Source organism: Euleptes europaea, chromosome 3, assembly GCF_029931775.1.
Source record: "Euleptes europaea isolate rEulEur1 chromosome 3, rEulEur1.hap1, whole genome shotgun sequence".
NCBI classification, from domain to species: domain Eukaryota; kingdom Metazoa; phylum Chordata; class Lepidosauria; order Squamata; family Sphaerodactylidae; genus Euleptes; species Euleptes europaea.
The window spans coordinates 52,920,845-52,938,828 of NC_079314.1; the positions used below are offsets into that span (position 1 = coordinate 52,920,845).

Here is a 17,984-nt window from a genome sequence, read left to right on the forward strand (position 1 = left end):
CACCCTTCGGGCCTACACGTGGGCCTCTCATTGGCTCGGCGCGTGGCGCGGTCCGATTGGGCCACGTGCCGGCGGCCCGAACGACGAGGTGCCTTCGCGAGCGCGAAGCGGATTGGCTAGAGCGGGGGGAACCGGGGCGGGGCCGGAATTCTGAATGGCCCCCGCGCGAGGCCGGCTTCTCGGGCGGCCCCTTTGTGGCATCATGCCTCGGCTTCTGCGGGCAGGGGAGGCTGCCGACTGAAGGAGGGGACGGGGGGCTGTTTGGCTGCGGCAGCAGCTATGAGGAGGTGGCCGGGCTTGGGCCCTTGCAGGGCTGCTGCGTGGAAGTGGCGGGTGAGCGCTGCCCTCCCGCCCCTCGCCCTCTTCTTCCTCCTGGTGCCGCCGACGGGGTTGGGCGCTTCCCAGCCGCGGTCCGGGCAGGCGTGTAGCACCTGCCGCGCTATCGCGGACCGATTCAAGCAGGTAAGGGCATTAGTTTTGTGCGCGCGTGATAGCCCTTCCCCAGTGACTGCGCGGAGATGTTGCATCGTCGCGCGTCCACCTGAAAACATGAAGCTGCCTTACACTGAATCAGACCCTCGGTCCATCAAAGTCAGTATTGTCTACTCAGACGGGCGGCGGCTCTCCAGGGTCTCAGGCAGAGGTCTTTCACATCACCTACTTGCCTAGTCCCTTGAACTGGAGATGCCGGGGATTGAACCTGGGACCTTCTGCATGCCAAACAGATGCTCTACACTCATCAGTGAAAAAGCCAGTGCACTTTACAATTAAAACTGGCCAGCAGTACCTGGGTAAAGATGTGCTTTAAACTGTGCATTTAGTGGGCATGTGTTAAATGCAATATACTATTTACTCAAATGCAAGGCTATGTTTTTTTCCCCTCAGGTATGCCAGTAAAAAAAATGAGGGGGCTGTCTTATATTGGCAAATAAATTAGTTATGCCAATGATTTTTGGGTGGGTGTAGCATTTTTAAGGGGGGGAAATCTTACATTCAGGGTTGCCTTCCTTTCTGGTAAATACTGTAAGCACTATTCAGTATGCATACAAAGATAAATCAAGTGTGTGTGAACATGGCTCATGTGTTCTTTCTTTTCGTGTGTTGAGTCATTCTTGTGACATTCAATGCTAAACTATGTGATTTTTCCCAGTACTGGTCCCTAATTTTATATCTCAGGTAAATACGTGTTGAGTTTTTCTAACAAACTGATGTTTGCATGCAGGATGTATGTGTGTTTAGCATTATGTGTGCCCTAGCTAGGGTTACAGAGAGGGTTGAGTTCACTCTACCTGTGGATTGGCTCTGCCTTGGTATGCAAACTGCCTTCCCAGGCATTGTTGAATAATTCTCCCAGAAGAAAAGACTGTGCTGCTCCTTATTAATTCAGATCTATGTTTGACTTCTGAAGCCTTCGTTGGAAAGCCAGGAGATACTGAGGTGAGCTAGGAAAGAACTGAGTGGCAATGAAGGTAGCCTACACTTGATTTATCTTTGATTTACACTTTGATTTAACTTTCGGAACCATCTGAAACACACAAGTCTCTTCATTACATTTGGACCTTTGAATCTATGCTGTACGATGATGGAAGCAGGTGGCTATTGTTTACGAACATTGTGCTTTTTTATAAAACTGTATCCAAGGTGACTTATGGTAAACATAATAAACAACAAACCACAATCAACAGTTTTACAAAGCAGCAACAAAACATATAAGGTTTAAAAGTATCAGTGTAAAAACGAGCCTAAAACCAACAGTAGGCAGTCTTAAAAGAGTGAGAGAGTTAAAAAGATCTTTGCTTGGTGCTATAAGCCTTAATGCTTATAGTGTGCATGTTTTTTTTTAATGTGTTACTCTCAACATGTGTGCCTCTGTCCATGTGACTTACACCCCACATTTGTCTGGGTGAATCAACCCAGAAGAATTCCATACTTGGCAATATCGAAAGTTGCTGAAAGGTCCAGGAGAAGCCTCAAAGTTACACTCCCGATCTCTCTCCTTCAAAGGTTCTTGACCTAGGAGGCTAGGACCATTTCTGTCTTGGAACCAGACCTGGAACCTGATGGAAATGAGTCTAGATAATAGCTTTCTTCCAAGGGAGCTTGGGGATGTTTGAGCGTCATCATGGCATAGACGCTAGACCCCTTCAGAGATGTTTCATCAACTTACTGCTTCTCTTGGTGCTAAAAACCAAAACGGATACAGTAACTGATACAAGTTACTGCTTTTGGTGCTAAAGACAAAACTGATACTGACAGCTTCTGTAAGCTTATGCGTACCATTGCTACTTTTAGGCTGAAAATAATACTTTATTGTACCTTTTGTCTATACAGTTCTGGTTTCTTTTGGCATTTTAAATTTGATTTGTTCTGTAAATCCACTCGCAACAATTATTATGTGAAAAATAATGTTATTAGTATCTTTATTTAGCTTTTAGTGACTTTTCAATGATGTAATAATGCTAATCAACAATTCTTGAAAAATGCTGGTGCCTTAAAGTAGAAACTTCTATTCTGCAGGGTCTAACAGATACAGCCAAAAAGAACTTTGGAGGTGGTAATACAGCTTGGGAAGAAAAAACACTATCTAAGTATGAGACCAGGTACAGTGTGGGTGCATTTTCTTCTTTCAACAAGGCAAAATTCTTGGCTGCAATTTATAATATGCCTGGGAGCAGATAAAGCAGTATATGTAAGTTGGGAGCATTTTAATCTACAGCAATTTTGGGGGTATTTTAATGATAAAGCTTGGTAGCTTGTTATTTACAGAGCCAATAGAAGCTGTAAGGCTGTTATGCAGCTGTCATTTTCTGTTATATGTGATTGATGTTTGAAACTAAACTTGAAGATCTTGTCACTGGGTTGTTGCTACTTCATAGTTGCGCTCTTTCAAACATTTCTGTTGCAGGAAGAAATGGACTAAAATCATGTACTGGGTTACAGGTTGAAAACATCTGTGCATCGCTTCAGATGTCAAGCTCACATATGCCTTTTTGCACATGTGTTCCCACCTCTTTTTCTTGTTTTATTTTACTGGTAGCTTGCTGGAATCTCTAAAGCTGCCAAACTGTGGTTATCACTCACCAGGGATTGCCGCCAGATGACTTGAAATCATAGTTTGAAGTGCATTTGTAGCCATGATTGGTAGGAAATCCTGGTTGGTGATAAGGCAAAGCTAGCCCAGTTCAGAAGTCACCTGTAACTTGATTACAGCAGACGAGAGAAAAGAGGGAGAATTTTAATCTGGATGCAAGAAAGAAGTGGAGAGCATGTAAGCCCATGGGAATGGATCTCTCGTTTGCGAAGTACTGCAAACAATTCTCCCCATGGAGATGCTTCTACTGTCCAGTCTTGACCTTTCTATCTGCCTATCCTTGACAACCAAACTTCTGTGAGACTCCTTTGAGAGCTATGGTGGTTCTACTCAGAAGTGTTCTTACATTAAGGTCTGGAGACAGGACCTTGCATGGAATCTCCATGGAAGTGTAAAGTACCGTTAAGTTGCAGCAGTGGGGTTTTCAAGGCAAGAGACATTCAGAGGCAATTTGTCATTGTCTGACTCTGCAGAGCAACCCTGGACTTCCTTGTTGGTCTCCCATCCAAGTACCTAACCAGGGTCAACCCTGCTTTGCTTCCAAGGTCTGATAAGATTGGGCCAGCCTGGGGCATCCAGGCCAGGGGAGGAATCTCCATAGCTCTGTGCTATTAGTTTTGGCCAGTCTACCCTACATGGAAATATGAGCAAAGAAGTAGGAGTAGGCTGAAGGGGGGGGGGAGGGGAGATGGGAGTAGTATTACCAGAAAGGAAAAGAAGAATTGGGCATTTTGCATCTCTTCTACCCTTGTTCCTTCCTACAGTGGTTTGTTACCTGCAAGAACTTGAAAGCCCCTAGTTGCTCAAGAGCTACCAGGCACCCTTCCAGCTTTTGCTTTGATATGAATGCTTATCTCAAATGCTGGCAATTAAGCACAATCAAACATTCATTTCACTAGGAAAGAACTTCCTAAAGGTGCCTTTCTTTGTGCATAACCCCCCCCCGCCAGCCCGCCCACCCACATGCATGTTGACCTTTCAGTTGACTGCACATGCTAGATGTAAAATGCTGCCTACCTTCAAACTTCTGAAAGTAACTTTTATCAAGCTGAAAGAGTATGACTGGCCCAGGTTTACCCAGTGAGCTTTCATGGCCAAGTAGAGAACTGAACTCGAATCTCTCCATCTCAATCCATCATCCTAACCTTTAATACAAAAAGCTTTTTGTTTGCAGTTCTCTGCAGTATCAGTTGCTTATGTTTTCAACTTTTTAGCAGGGCATGTGGATTTGCAAATACAGATTTATGTACACACTTTAGAACCTGAATTGCAACCTGAATATCACAAACATGTTACCAACGGCATTGTTCTTTTGTTGTTATTTAGTGAAATTCGTCTTGTAGAGATAATAGAGAACCTGTGTGATAGTAGCAACTTTGAATGCAACAATATGGTTGAAGAGCATGAAGAGCACATTGAAGTTTGGTGGTTCAAATGGTAAGTAGGAAGGCCATGGCACTTAATATTTTATTGCTGGAAATAAGGGGACAGGGCAGGGGACTTTAAGTGGTTGATCTAGGTAAACTAGCAATGCCATGTCTAGTTAATGGGCCCCCTAGTTCTAATGATCCGGTATGTCTGAGGGCCCTAGATGAGGCCATAGGTTGCTTTTATATTGCAGCAATTGATTTCAAGCTGTTTTCAAAACCACCAGAACAAATATGAATGGGCTTGATGCTTCTGACTCTCATCTCCTCCCTGTTCTGTAACATAGTATGTTTAGACTGGAGGTGGCTTCAACTTGATGAACAGAACAACTGGGGGAAGTATAAAACACTGTCAATGTACCCTGTTAAAGCAACAGTTAGCTAATTTCCCAGTCTCATGGTTTGAAAAAGTATGTGAAACAGATGACCTGTTGTGCTACCCCCCAGCATCAGCAGGCTAGCCTCATTTTTTTGCATTACCAGCCTAGGTAGATGTTGGGGTAACAACCCTGTAGTAATGTGCGGAAAGAGCTCACAAGGAGCTTGACTCTCCTGCATGGACCCGATGCATTCTTTTCTCGCAGCCTTCAGTTGACTCCAGAGGTTTGTGTTAATGCTCTTGCAGTGCACGTGATAAACTTTGTCAGCATTGCTTGGTAGGAATCCGTGATAAGGTTCTTATTAATTCCAGATCAGACCTGCTTCATTTGCCACTACAGAAGACAGTTTATCTAACTGCCAGCCCTGACAGCTCCACCTGGGATCAGAAGGGCAAGTTGTTCTTCCTTGTATATCCTCACTTAGCTCTAGAAATCTCCAAGCCAGCTTTTTGCTTTCAGTTGCATCTACAAAGCTTTATTTTTGTTCAAAGGAGTTAATAGCTTATATGAACCTTAATAATGCAAATGTGTAAATCAAGTTAGAGTTAAACTTGCTATTTTGAGCTTTAAGGTTTGATAGGTTTGGGATTGAAAAGATAGTTCAGCTACATGAATTTGTTATGATTCTGAATAATGGGAGGATCCGACTAAAATGCTGGGATAATCTGCTTCCGTTCTTTCCTATTCCAAATTGTGTTCCATATGGTAGTAAGCCAATAATCGTTTAAAATTGCATACTTATGACTAATAATTGTAACCCATACAATGACATTAACTGTTGACTAAAGTCTCTTCCAAGTATACTGTATGCAGAAGCACTGAAATATGCAGAAGCTGACTGTATGTTACCAGTTAATAAAATGTATTAAGTATCCTCCTCAATCTCAACACAGAACTATTTGTGGAATAGGAGGCATTTGGGCATACTTACCTGTGCCCGTGGCTGCGTTTAATATAAAGAAAGGACTCCTTAAGTCTAGAATTGTAGTATTAAGCAGTTAATTTTGCAATAACTTGTAAGTCTCCTTATACATACATGCACACGCAACTAGCAAGTAGAATCACATGTATGGTGGGTAGAAGTAATCTAACCCACTGTAAGCCACCTTGAGTTCTGTAAAATAAAAATGCAGCTAATAGACTGTCTAGATTTCTAGCCAGCTGGATACAGTAAAGTAAACTGCTATTGCTTTTATTTCTCTCTACTAAAGCTGATGACAAGCCTGTTGTAATGAAACTAACCTGTGATCATGTCTTACAAAGGAGCAACCACCAGGTGTACATGAATATAAACTGTATTTGCCAATTGTGTGATGTATGGCAAGCTATCGGTGGGGAGATAGCCATGGTGAACTATTGATTAGAAAAAGTTTCACTCATTACCTGTTTGAGTAAAACACCAGATTAGCCAACTAGTATTAAAACCATTTGCTAAAACATCTTTTTACATATCTTGTATCTTTTTTTCTTCCTTTGTTTAGAAGACACTAGAATACACGTTTGCCATTGAGTATACATTCTTGAAAGGAAGATGTCTAGCGCAAGTTATATAACAAGCAGCAGTATTTATAGATTTATAAGAGAGCATCAGAAGTAAAGTAACTCTAGGTCTCTTTCCACCCCTCTGACTAGCTCCCTCTGGCCTGGTTCTTCTCAGGATTCGAGTAGGATCGATACAGGTTATATACACTGCTGATTTATGACTCCAACTAGTTTATTAAGCACAATTGCACTCTATAATCTCAGCAGCAAATAAAGTAACACAAACAAGTTATATAGCCTCCCCCCTTCCCTCAGGCACCAGTGGTGCCTACAGGAAGCTGCAAGGTGGTCGGCCATTCACTGCAGTGTTAGAGAGCACCGTTGGATTAGGCATTCCCAGGGAAGGGAAGGAGCAAGTAGACACCTATGCTAGTGTCTAGCTTTCATCTTCTTGCATTGGAAAGAATAGAAACAAGTTTCTTGAGATGCTGTCTACTGAGTTTCTCCAGGCCTAGAGTGCTATGAGCTCCTGTTGGATCAGGTGCTCCAAATTTCAAAATGTTTCTGCTGTTTTCAGTGGGAAGGTCAGTCACAGTGTCTTCCTGCAACTTTGTCTTCTGTACCCACTGTGGCCACATTTGTTTAGAGCACATTCATCTTAAGCAAGGCTTGCTATTCTAGCTAGGTCAAGCATGACTGCTTAGCGCGTTTCTGCCAAAGACTTAAAGCCTCCTTAAAAGGGACAGTTTGGTCAAAGACAAAACCTCAAATGCTGGAGGTGCGAATCCTTACACCCCAGGGTAATGCTACCACCAGTCCCCTTAACCACCCCATCAGCCAGACAAGGGACTAGGCCTCTAGCCCTCCTGAGTCTAAGATCAAAAAGTCACCCCTGCAAGGTAGGATGCTTACAAGGTGAGTTCCAGTTATTCTGGTAGCTGTGTCAGTATGGGCTAAAGTACTGGATTCAGATTGAAGCCCCAAAACCCAAGAACACCACAAAATATATTTAAAGTGATTTATTAACAGAATGTGCAGGAATATACCATATATAAGAAGTGTGAAGCTAAAATAATAAGGGTCAAATATTTAACCTAAGCGCATTTGCAAGCACTGGTTCTGAATCCAGATGTTACCAGACAAGACTGAATCCAAAGTTTCATAGTCCAAGATGGGCTCTGGCCAGCATGGCCCACCCAGAATCAAGAAGTGTCCCAAAGTTAGATGTAATCTAGGCCAAGGAGAAAAGTACAATGAAATAGCTTTCCTTTTTGCCCACTAGTCAGCTTGACCTTGGATTCTCAGAGAGAGAAGCTTCTATTATTTTTACTCGGCCTCAGCCTGAGCCATTGTTTCCGAACAGGCAGAGTGTTAGGCCAGCTAGTCTCTTGACAATCTCCTGTTCCTGTACTGTGTGTCATGCTTTGCTGGCGATTACTGAGTACTTGCCCAATTACTGGATATCTATGGAACAAGAGAGCCTCATTGGTGCCTTGACTAGTTTGACCACAAATTCCCTCATGCTGGAACTCTCTAGTCTACTTCTTTGGGAGGAGGAGGTTCCCAGTCTCTTGTATCACGGTTCATCGTTTTACTGAAATAACAAAGCGGTCTGACTGGCAGTTTGATGTATATAGATAGGAATAGTCCAGTTAGTCCAAATAAGCCAAGTATTCCAGTGCAGAAGATAACCTGGTCCATTAAAAAGCAATTAAAGACTAAAACATCGGAGCAGCTGGATGAAGCTGTTTATCCGTCGCCATCTTGCTTCTTAATTGACCACAAATAACTTATGTCTTGCATCCAGGTACTTACGGAATTGATGTTGAGTAACTTGGTCTATTTAGTTTAACTGCAACTTAGAAAATCTTCCTCCAAGTGTGTAGGTCTCCTTTACAGCTGGAAATGTTTTTGTCTCAGCTGTACTTTCTGAATCTTGAATTCCTTAGCCAAATTTTGACTTGGTTATGGGGTGAGTGTTCTCGGGCCTTTATGTGGTTCTCGGATGACCATACCTAATTATGTAACAATAAGTTATTAGATAAGTTGGGGCAGAGTTTGATGTCAGTGTAAAAAGAACCAAATTAGCAGCTATTTGTTTATGTTTATAATAGCCTGCTGTCATATAGGAACTTCTTGTTGTCAATCTTGTTTCCAAAACATTGTAACTAGGCTTGCCAGGAAGTAAGAAAGGAAATAAGTTCCATCAGCCAACCTCATCTCCTGCCCAAAACAAAGGATTACCTCAAGGTGCTTTAGAAGAGTCTAGAAAATGTCACCTTTGCATCTGCAGAAAGCACCATTTGCCTCCCCCTGTTGATGTGGAAGCGCTCAACATTTTGTGACTGGTCCCACCTTGTGCACCTCTTTACCCATTTTCTCCCTGAAATCCCATATGCTGCTTCTCTTTTTTTAAAGAATATGGAGTATGTTTCAAACATCCATTTTGAGTCGAAAAAGAAATCTGAAGACAGGAGGGGCAGGAAGGAGGTTCAGCAAAATTTCAGACTTTCACTGTGCGGACACTCAAAGGCAAGCAATGTCTTCCCAGACCTTCCTGCCCTCCTGCTAGAGAACCCCTTTGTGGTGTATAACACCACCCAAAATTAAAAACTTGCAACAGCTGAATTTACAAAAGAATGCATGGAGAACTACCGTGAACTAGAAAACTACAAAGATATTGTATTGAAGCAGAAAGTGAATAAGAGGGATCAAAGGCTATATCTACAAAAGCGAATGTCAGAACCAGAAATTGCACTCCACCTAACAACTTTATGCTTGCTACCTTTTCTGAAGTGAACACAGGTTCAATAAGGTCATGAGCCTCTGAGATAGAGAAACAACTCTGACTGGTAACCAGAAGGGAAGAATAAGGAACGTCACATTCTGCCTGCTCTCTACAGTAGTGGAGCATGACTTGTCATGAAGAGTGGTGTGAGATGAAGGAGTTATAGCAGAAGAGTCATAAGCCAGTGCTGGGAATGTGCAGGGCCAATACAGGTGGATGTTCAGATGTATCACACACATTTATAATGAGTTTGGGGTTTATCTGTCATAGGCAGAGATGAGCATTTTAGCCTTTATGTTCTAGAACCTTTGGTATAAAATTGTACTCCTCCCCCCCAAACTGTTGTAGATATATAGAACTAGAAATACAGGAATCTTATGCTTCCTTAAAAATATGTCATTGTCTTTACAGGAGAAAGAAGAACCCTGATTTGTTTAAATGGTTTTGCATAGAAAAGATTGAAGTTTGCTGCCCTGCTGGGACCTACGGACCCGATTGTCTTGGTAATGAAGAAATTATAATAAAGTATTGAAATGTCTTATGCTGAGGTTCTCTAGTTTTGTTTCTGTAGTGCTGAGTTTAGATTAAAGAGTAAATCTTAGATGAGGATGGGGTGGGCAGAGAAGAAGAGTGGTACAGTGTTGGTCAGCTGGAGCAGCTGCCTGAAGAATAAAATGGGCAATCCCAGCATTATCCTCTACCAACTAAGCATTCATAGGATAATCTTGTGTGCTGAACTGCCTTCAGTCACATTAATTCTGTTCCTGAGACTCATTGGGTTGGTAGCAGCAAAAACAACAGAAGAGTGGTGGCACCCTGAAGACTAACACAATACATTTACAGTGCATTCCTAAGGAGAGTTACTCCAGTCTAAATCCATTGACATGAATGGGCTTAGACTGGAGTAACTCTCCTTAGGAATGCACTGTTTGTAGTCTTCAGAGTGCCAGAAGACTCTTTGTAGTGAAGTGACTCTACACAGGAGTGTCAATGATGAGAAATGAGCTCTAGTGAATGTTGGGCAGAGTAACTGAGCTGTCATAACTGCCTAAAATGGCAAGCCACAGGTTAGTTGTGTGAGAACTATGACTCACGAGGAATTTTGATATTGGCAGTGGTTGAGGACACAACTGGTTCGAAGGAATAATTTCTATCGTAGTTGGCTAAAAGTGAAGTTAAAATTACGAACCACAAGCTCAGCTGCAGTAAGCAAAGCGTTAGAAAGATTTGCAGTTGGTTTTGTGCTCCTAAAATCTTGAAATCCTGCCCTGTGTCATTTAAGCTTGCCGTGGTGGGTCAAACAGGCCTTGCCATGGAAACGGCCGTTGCGATGGAGATGGTACTCGAAGTGGTGATGGGTCATGCAGCTGTAACAAGGAATACAAAGGAGAATTTTGTTTGGAATGCTCCGATGGCTATTACAGCTCTCACAAAAACGATACACATTCTGTTTGTACAGGTACATTTATATACTTTGGGTGCATTGATTATGCTTTTGTAGCTGGTTCTAAATATTGAAGGATTTCTATTTTAGTTGACATTCAGAACTAGGTAGGCAAGAAGTTAAATTAGCTTTGTTCCATTGAAGCCATTGGGATTATTGGCAGCAAGTGCAACCCCCTCCCCCGATTTATGCATTCTGTTAATTGCAGCCCAAATGGAGCAATTTTTAGGAAATCAATAACCAGATAGTATTTTACAGTCATTGTTTCTTGCTGTCTTGATAGTGTACTTTATAGTGTTACACCTTCAACTTTGTTTTAAAATGCTAATCATATGTGTTAATTAAACTGAACTAATTATTTTCACCAGGATCTTGGTTAACTTCTCTTAAAATCAGTTTAATTATATCAACTAAACCCATATGCAGTTTAAAATAAAAGTGCTATGAATTGGATCCATTCCACTAGTAACTGCTCTTTCCTGCAGTTTAAGGAAAGCACCTGTGCTAGCAGAACGGATTCACTGGCCTTATCGCTTTCCAACCTGAGACTTTATCTCGTATAATAGCTAATTGATTGCTGCTGTTCAAATGCTGAAATATAGTCAAGATCTTAGGGTTGATGTGGATTTTATCCATGGAAGTATTTAGGTAAAGGTAAAGGTCCCCTGTGCAAGCACTGGGTCATTCCTGACCCATGGGGTGACGTTACATCCGGACGTTTACTAGGCAGACTTGGTTTATGGGGTGGTTTGCCAGTGCCTTCCCCAGTCATCTTCCCTTTACTCCCAGCAAGCTGGGTACTCATTTTACTGACCTCGGAAGGATGGATGGCTGAGTCAACTTTGAGCCAACTACCTGAAACCAACTTCCGTCAGGATCGAACTCAGGTCGTGAGCAGAGCTTGGACTGCAGTACCGCAGCTTACCACTCTGTGCCACAGGGATCCTTGGAAGTATTTAGTGCATGTTTTATAATGTCCTTATGAAACTACCTGGCCTTCTACATGTGTACCCCTCAGCCTTTTAGCAATACCACAATTAATAACAAAGCAGGTGATTGGCATATAGTATTAAACACAGGCACTACAAGATGGAATAGCCAATTAAATGCCAATTTGTGTGTGTGAAAAATAAATTGTGGCAATGGAAAAACAAGTATCATTCTTGGGTGTTGTGTTAGAAAATATGCAAAAAGGCAGTGAACTTGTCATCTTCAGTTTATCTAATAGAATGTTTTTTTTAAAAAAAAATCCATTCCATGTGTGACTGTTCAGGATCCATAGTTGTTTTGCTACCTTGGGATGCTATAAACACAGGATCTGAAATCCACAAATAACTCCCCTCCCCCCCAAAAAAGACAACTGTGTTGACAGCTGATGCAGGTGTGCATCAAAATGGCAACTGAACTGGGTGGACATGCCTTTTGCTGGGTTTAGGATTACACTTGACTAGTTCCTCACAACTGCTGGTGTTATGTGAGGATTGGGTATGTGTTACAAGAAATTACTTGAAGTGTGACCTACAGAGATGATTGCTGGGGATCTGGATGTGGTATATTGATATGTGCATGTATGGGTGGAAAAAACTAACATATGGGGGAATTGAGAGATTGCCTTCCTGAGATATAAGCCAGATATCAATATGTAAAGTATGTGTGTGCATAAATCATGTCTACACGTTGTATATTTTTTGTAAACCATATGCAAAGCATGCAAAATAGCAAGTTCTGTGTGATGTAATATTACGTTCTTAGTATCTAAAATGTTGTTCTCTCTTCATAGTTTGTCATGATTCGTGTAAAACTTGCACGGGTGCAACAAATACAGACTGCCAGGATTGTAAAGAAGGTTGGACCAAAAGTGAAGATGCCTGTGTGGGTGAGTAAGGCTTCTGGATAGGAATTGAATCCAAAATAAGAGCTCAGTTTAGAAATAGACTTCTGAAATAATAAAGGGGACACCACCACCATGAAAATCCCTGTATGGAGACACAACTGAAAATATGTTTACCTGCATGGATTGAGAGCCAGTGTGGTGTAGTGGTTGAGAGCGGTGGTTTGGAGTGGTGGAGTCTGATCTGGAGAACCGGGTTTGATTCCCCACTCCTCCACATGAAGCCAGCTGGGTGATCTTGGGCTAGTCACAGTTCTGTTAAGAGCTCTCTCAGCCCCACCTACCTCACAGGGTGTCTGTTGTGGGGAGGGGAAGGGAAGGTGATTGTAAGCCAGTTTGAGTCTCCCTTAAGTGGTAGAGAAAGTTGGCATATAAAAACCAACTCTCCTTCTTCCAGCTGTGGTATTGCAGGAGAGTGTTCTGATCAAGTATGGAGTTGGGATTCAATCAGCTTGAGCTCTGCATTCCAGCTCTTCAAGCAGTCAAAAAATAAAATATTCCCATCTTTAGATGGAATCAACTGCTACAAATCTGGTGTTGAACAGTGTTTTGGCTGTGCTGGGTTTATGTACATGAAAAAGCATGCAGAGGAAGGCACTGGCAACCCACCTCTGTTAGTCTCTTGCCATGAAAACCCCAAAAAGGGGTCGCCATAAGTCGGCTGCGACTTGACGGCACTTCACACACACACACACACACACACACACACACACACACACACACACACAGAGGAGCATGCATGCATTCCCTTCCCCCAGTACTTCCCCCCCCCCACAAGTCTGTGGCTAAATGATTACACAGGGTGGGGGGAGGAGGTGTTAACTGTTTTCAGTTATACTAGGGAACTAGAAAGAAAATGTGGCAGAGTGGGGGTTTGAACCTGGTCTGTCACACTATACCCTAATCCAACACTCTTTGAACATAGACATACCTCAGAACAGGGTCGGCAACTTTTTTGGCCCTAGCCCCAAACCCCTGTTGTGTCTACCTGTGAAGATGTTGGCATGCCAGCAAGGAAGGGCAGGAAGACAAAGCCACATGGCTGGCCAGATGCACTAGGAACAAGCTAAGCCCAAACAAGCAAGAATCCACACTGCTACAGGAACTCTTCCCTTGGCCAGAAGACTGCCAAGCAATGTGGTCTGGTGTTCAGCACAAGTGCCGGATGTTTTCTGTTCATCTGCCAGTCTGATTTTTTTTCTTTTGTTCTGCATTTCTTTTCAGATGTGGATGAATGTGCTGTAGAAGAATCTCCTTGCAGCAGTGACCAATACTGTTTGAACACAGATGGCTCCTTCTCTTGCAAAGGTTTCCTTTCAGTGCATACTTAACCCTAAGTAGTAAAGCATTTAGTTTTGTATTGGATTAAAAAAAGATTACTTACATGTTTTTTTTTATAGTATAGACTTGTGGAAGATTGAGAATAAGAACAGAAGGAGAACAGTGGTATAATGGAGTTGGGGCTGAAGTTCAACAAGGTGGAAGCAGTGGTGGGCAGCCAAGGCAAGCAAGGTGGTCATGGACTGTTAGCCATAGGTATAAATAAGAAAGTGAGATTGTTGGTTCTTGTAGGTTATCCGGGCTGTGTAACCGTGGTCTTGGTATTTTCTTTCCTGATGTTTCGCCAGCAGCTGTGGCAGGCATCTTCAGAGTGAGAGTGAGTTAGTGAGAGTGAGTTCAGAAAGTGAGAGTGAGTTAGATGATTCCAAGTAATGGAAATTGGGGAGCGGGGAGTGAAGACAAGAGATGGAGAGTGGCTGCAAAAAAGATTCTGTAGACTGAGATAGAGATAGTCTTTAAAAAATCCTAACTGGTCACACCGGGTGGAAGGTCTAAGATGGACAGGAGTAGATATCTGAAGGTGTTGTCATTGTGAGAGCTGCAAGAAGGACTGGAATAGAAGGTAAGGCAGGGATCAGTGAGAGAAAAAGGCCATTCAGGTAGTAGGGATGTGGATGGGGTAAAATAGAGGATGGCGTTAAGAAAATGAAGAGTGAAGAGAATGAAAAGAGGGAGTCTAACATGACACTTTTGATGTGGCATCTTTTCTTTGTTCTGCAGTTGTTTATGTTTTATGGAATTGTCTGAAGTGTTTTTATAGCTGATTTGTTTTGATTACTTATGGTACGTTTGGTTGATGAGTAATGTAGGCTGAAACCTTAAAGGTTAATTTGCAGAAATCTAGATATGAGCTTATTTTGTCTGTTTTTAGTATCCTCTATAATTTTGTCTCATACTCTAGAGTAGCCATTACTGTCCCTCTTTGCCTTATTTGCACTCTCTGTGCTAGGTTTTTTCCCTAACTGTCCTTGCATCCTAGTTGTGAGTTCTTGAATTTGCATTTTGTGTTTCAGCATGTGATATTAGCTGTCTGGAGTGCACGGGAGAAGGTCCTGGCAAATGTAAAAGCTGCATAGCTGGCTATGAAATGGAAGATGAAAAATGCACAGGTCAGATTTCTTCTTTACATTGAGGTTGACACTTAATTTGGGGTGGATTCCATTGGCCCTGGTTCTCAGGCCCTTGATAACTTACAATAAAACGCCATAGCAATTTCTGAACCAGTTTTGCCTGCTTTGTGATAGAATCCACTTATTGGCTAAATGTGTGGCAAAAGCAGTTACATCACCCTGCACTTTATGTGAAAGTTGTAATTTGATTAAATCAAGCAACACTTGATTTGCTTGATTCTGTGAGCCTTTGCTCAAAGAAACCAAGAATTACTGTGGAAAAACATAATATTTTCCACAGCTGAATTTGTACATTAGCTTGCTTTCCTCTGTCAAGTACAGTGCATTTAAGACAATGGGGTGGACTCTACCTGTAGTCTACCACTCCACTGAGCAAAGTTGGCAATCATTCCTATAGCCTAAAGACCATTCCTTCACCTTATGTGGCTCTTCCCTTGTAAGAAGAGCCAGTTAAATTGAAGGGAGGGTCCTTGGAGGATGGTTGGATCCATCCCGTTGACTTTTTAAAAATATTATCATGCAGTTCAGGGGAAATTGATGTAGGAAATCTGAGCATTCATGTTTTTACAAAACATATATGCAGCAGCAAGAATTCAAAGATATGCATTCCTTAAACCTTCAAAATTTAATTCTTGGTTTCTTTCCATAATGTGAGTGTGGGGTAGGAGGGACAACTGCCCTTTGGCAATCAGAGTCTTGGATTCGGAAAGGTAGGGGATGACCATTTGTGAGCTGGAGGAGTTTGCATTTCAAGTTCCTCCAACTCTCCTTTGGCAGCATAACTAGTGGTAAATAAAATAAGCACATAATAGCCATAACTTGCATTCTGCATAATTCTGGGGGGGACTGACACTGTGCAAGCAAACAGACATTAGAATTTTTGAAGTCCTAGAAATACTGACAATCTTAGCCCTAAACAGGAAGCACAGGAACAAAGGGGCAGAATAGTCAAGGACGATTTTACATTTGTAATAATACAGTTGTTCATTTCAAGGGGGCAAGTATCTTTAAATCGGGGGTCTCCAACATGCCCAAGGGCACCGTGGCACCTGCCAACAACTTTTCTGGTGCCTGATAAGTGTTTTCAGAAAGTGGGCAGGGCCAGGTGGGGCTTCTGATTGGTCATTGGAGATCTGTTTGGCTGTGCAGATTTTTTTAAAAATTGCTTGGGCAGCAGCTGCCACCACAGCAGAAGGATCTTCACTGAAGGTTTGCTGTGTGTATGTAAGAAAATATTTTTTAAACAATACGTTCATTTTAAAAGGCATCCTGTTAAACAGAATTTCTTCCTGAAATGTTGAAGAGTTAATATTAGAGTCATGATTAACCACGCTCCGTGGTATTTGTGGTTGGCTCTACCTCTTTGTGGCAGTTATTTTACAGTTGTGCCTGCCACCCTGTGTCAGAATTCCAAAGATGCCCACAGATGTAAAGGAGTTGAGGACCACTGCTCTAAGTTATCAGTTTGCCCAATTTTTTTTTTTTTTTAAGTGGGAAGGAGAATTTGAATAGTTTTCTTGTTTAAACATAATGGGGAAAAAACTTACTAGGACCTGACTAATTAAGAAACCAATCATTCCTTTATTTAAAATATTTTTGGAGTCCTAATACAGTTCACTTTCATTAGATTGTATGACTGTTATTTACTCTTTGCAGATGTGAATGAATGTGTCCTACCTGGAAAAGTGTGTGAGAGAGAAAATGAAGACTGTGTAAATACTTTGGGTGGCTTCAAATGCATGTGCGCAGAGGGCTTTGAAGACAAGGATGGTGTCTGTGCTCAAATTATAAAAACAGGTGAGTGTGTTTACAGACCACTGGGATAGGGAAATGCAGAAAATCCAATTTTATGCTAATACTGCTAGGACCTGCAAAGACTGGGATGATCCAGCAGGTCCATCCCCACTGATGGAAGCACCTGTGCTGAGTCAGGCCTTGACCCACAGAGTGTTCCTTGTGCCAGAGGCCTTTGTTTTTCTGCCTTCTGCCTCTTCTCATATTTATGTGGGGATCCCATAGACCTTTTCCAAGGGTGTTTGTTAGCTTGAGCTTTCTTTTTAATTCCAAAGCCAGGGAAAAATTATCCAAGGGTTGAAAATTTGGTTCCAGCAGGCACAAAGTGGACTGTGGTCCACCCATGGTTGCTGTCTCTTGCAGAGAACCTCTGTGTCCCCTGACCAAGACAGCAGAAGGGGTGGAACCTTTTAAGGTGATGCCTGCAGGCCAGGCAGCTGGTGGCGATGTGCCCTTCAAAGAAAGGCCCACCACCAGACAGTCATCTGGGAAGCAGTCCTGAACCAAGGGTGGGGAAACGGGGGCATGAGTCATAGCTGTCTTACGGGGGGCTTTCATAAGCAAGAGGAAATAGGCTGAGAAGGACATGTCTCCTCTTGCTCCTTGGGCCAGAGGGAGCAGGGTCAGGAGAGAGGAGGGCAAAGGTGATTGATATGCCCTCCCCTCTGTCTGAGGCCTTTGGGAGGGGAAATGGTGCCCCTAGCATGAGCTAGGAGGAGGATCTGCAGGTCTCTTAAACTTGAAAATGTCTTGTATTGCCCGTATCGTAGGTGATGATAGTAATGTAACAGTGTCAACATATTTTTTTTTAAACGGGTTACATTACTTTTGACAGAAGAGGCAGTTCCAGAAAACACATCTTCACCTGCTACACATGAGGACTTATGATCTACATTCCAAGACGAGAGACATTGGTATCCTGGCCCTTAAATTATTGGAATCAACATCTTCTACAGTGTATACGTGGTATTAAATAAGTGCTGGTCGCCAGTATGATTCTTGTTGGGTAATGGATGATAAGTTGCCCTTAGAACTGCACTTCTTCAATAAATAGAAATGGCTGTCCTTTTTTATTATTATCACAGTCATTATCTTAGAGGCAGTAGGCGGTAAATAATTGGCAGCAGTTGAATACCTTGAATTCAGTCTAAGAGTAATAGCTCTTTTGTGGGAAAAACTGGTAAAGGGGATTGGCAAACTTAAGTCACTTTGTACA

General features: G+C 42.3%; 1 protein-coding gene across 1 annotated transcript; it reads left to right on the forward strand.

The window, feature by feature from the left end:
- Window positions 1-273: 273 nt before the first annotated feature.
- CRELD2 (cysteine rich with EGF like domains 2) lies at window positions 274-17,690 on the forward strand. Its single transcript, XM_056846948.1, has 10 exons — window positions 274-462; window positions 2,518-2,600; window positions 4,418-4,528; window positions 9,580-9,671; window positions 10,451-10,627; window positions 12,393-12,488; window positions 13,728-13,811; window positions 14,858-14,953; window positions 16,631-16,771; window positions 17,604-17,690. Exons 1-10 carry the CDS (start codon window positions 280-282, stop codon window positions 17,654-17,656), a joined length of 1,116 nt encoding a protein of 371 aa, XP_056702926.1. The 5' UTR covers window positions 274-279; the 3' UTR covers window positions 17,657-17,690.
- Window positions 17,691-17,984: the final 294 nt, after the last annotated feature.